At 46.0% G+C, this 1,927-nt stretch overlaps 1 protein-coding gene across 1 annotated transcript; it reads left to right on the forward strand.

Annotated features, from left to right (window-relative positions):
• Positions 1-1,267: 1,267 nt before the first annotated feature.
• PENARI_c233G07215 (uncharacterized protein) lies at positions 1,268-1,912 on the forward strand (the record flags this gene model as incomplete). The annotated part of the gene is made up of 1 exon (XM_022638194.1): positions 1,268-1,912. A coding segment is annotated over one exon (645 nt), but the record flags the coding sequence as incomplete, so codon positions are not given.
• Positions 1,913-1,927: the final 15 nt, after the last annotated feature.

Below are 1,927 nucleotides of genomic sequence, written 5' to 3' on the forward strand. Positions count from 1 at the left end.
GGTGAATAATGCCACCGAACAGACATTTCGAGGGCTAGCCATATTTATCTTAGCATATCTTGGCATCCTGTGAAATAATATTTGAAAGCGTCTATAATGTCAGGCTGATTTAGCCGCTTACTGTACCTTCCAGCTGTCATTGGAAGGTAAAGTTAGTTTGAAAGGCGGGGCCGGCCCGCGCCATAGAATAATAGGGCTCCACGGATCTCTTGGCGGCGGCTGGAACAGGAATATTGTTTGCCCGAGCTGGCATTTTGTTAACATTTCTTTCTCATCCATAAATGATATCGTAATTCAACGTATACAGAATCCATCTTCTATTCGCAGCAACTACAAATTTAGTCTTAAATGTATCCCTCAATGACAGTATGGGCCAATGTACTTGTGCCTACAAGGGATGACGACCTTTCTGTCCCTCATCACATTGTGGCGAGAAAAGACCAAGGCGGTGAAGAGTGTATCGTACCGCCTTCTTTCAAAGGGGGAGCCTCAGGAGATACCTGCCACCAAAACTTCATCTAATTGCCTCTAGCCAAAAAACATTGACCACGTTAGTCAAGCACAACCGATGAGTGCGCATTTTTGTATTGAGTGTTCTCTTGGATTGATCACCCAGCTCTCACGATGACACGTCGCGAGGCCACCTTGCCACTCCTCCGAGGTAACACAACCTTGGATTCAGCGCTGGAGCAAGAAGAGGATATTCTCCTTGAATTGGGATTTCCGGAACAGCGCATAGATTTCTTTGTATCTCTGTACAGCAATCGCGATGATATCGAGAATATTGCATCATATCACCTCGGTCTAAGTTCTTCAGAAACTTGCCGACTTGGAGACGTCAACGAATGGGTCCACGGCAGCTTCAATGTTTGCATTCCGCTCTATGTCAGCAAACAAGATCAGCATCCAGAAAAGCAAGCTCTTATAAGGTTCCCCTTACCCTACAAAGTTGGAGAATCCAGAAATCCCGGCAATGTGGACGAAAAACTTCGCTGCGAAGCTGCCACATTTATCTGGATACACGAGAATTGTCCGGAAATACCTATTCCACAGTTATGGGGCTTTGGGCTTGTTGGTGGTCAAAGTGTATGGAAGCTCAGTTGATATCGTCCTTGATTATATGAAGTCTAACGTGTGGTTTGTGCAGTTTACGAAACCACAGAATATCCCTTTCGGGTCCAGAATTCTTTGGTCAATCAAAAGATCGTTTATGTGGCTCTTGGGACGTTCCCTGCCCTGTCCTTATATTTGCCATCAACGTTCGACTATGCTTGAAAGTGGGTACTTGGTTATGGATTATATTGGCGACTCGGATGTGCAAATGCTCTCAGAGACTTGGGATGAACACCGTCATCAGCGGGATAAGAGAATGAACCTTTTCAAGGGACTCTCTCGCATTATGCTCTCTTTAAGTCGGGTGCCACTACCTCGCATAGGATCTTGGACTTTGGACTCGAATGGAGCTTTGCGACTTTCTAATCGTCCTCTCACTCTTCGACTCCATCAATTAGAAAATGGGGGGATTCCGACCAACATCAGTCGAAGTTTGACCTATTCGGCAGCGGACGGATACTATCTTGATCTTCTGTCTTGTCATGATAGTCGCATACGGAACCAGCCAAACTCCATTAGCGATGCGGATGATGGCCGAGCTCAGATGGCAAGGTTGACGATGATGAAAGCACTCCTGCCTTATTTCTCTAATAGAGAATATCGAGAAGGACCTTTTCTTTACAGGTTCACAGATCTCCATCCTAGTAATATCTTCGTTAACAGCCAATGGAACGTCAAGTTCGTGATTGATCTCGAATGGGCCTGTTCACTACCAGCGGAAACTTTCCGTCCTCCATACTGGTTGACTGGTCGCTCAGTCGATGACCTAATAGGAGAGCACCTCGAAGACTTCAGGGAGGCGTACGAAGAGTTC

The sequence above is a fragment of the Penicillium arizonense genome, assembly GCF_001773325.1.
Source record: "Penicillium arizonense strain CBS 141311 chromosome Unknown PENARI_contig233, whole genome shotgun sequence".
NCBI classification, from domain to species: domain Eukaryota; kingdom Fungi; phylum Ascomycota; class Eurotiomycetes; order Eurotiales; family Aspergillaceae; genus Penicillium; species Penicillium arizonense.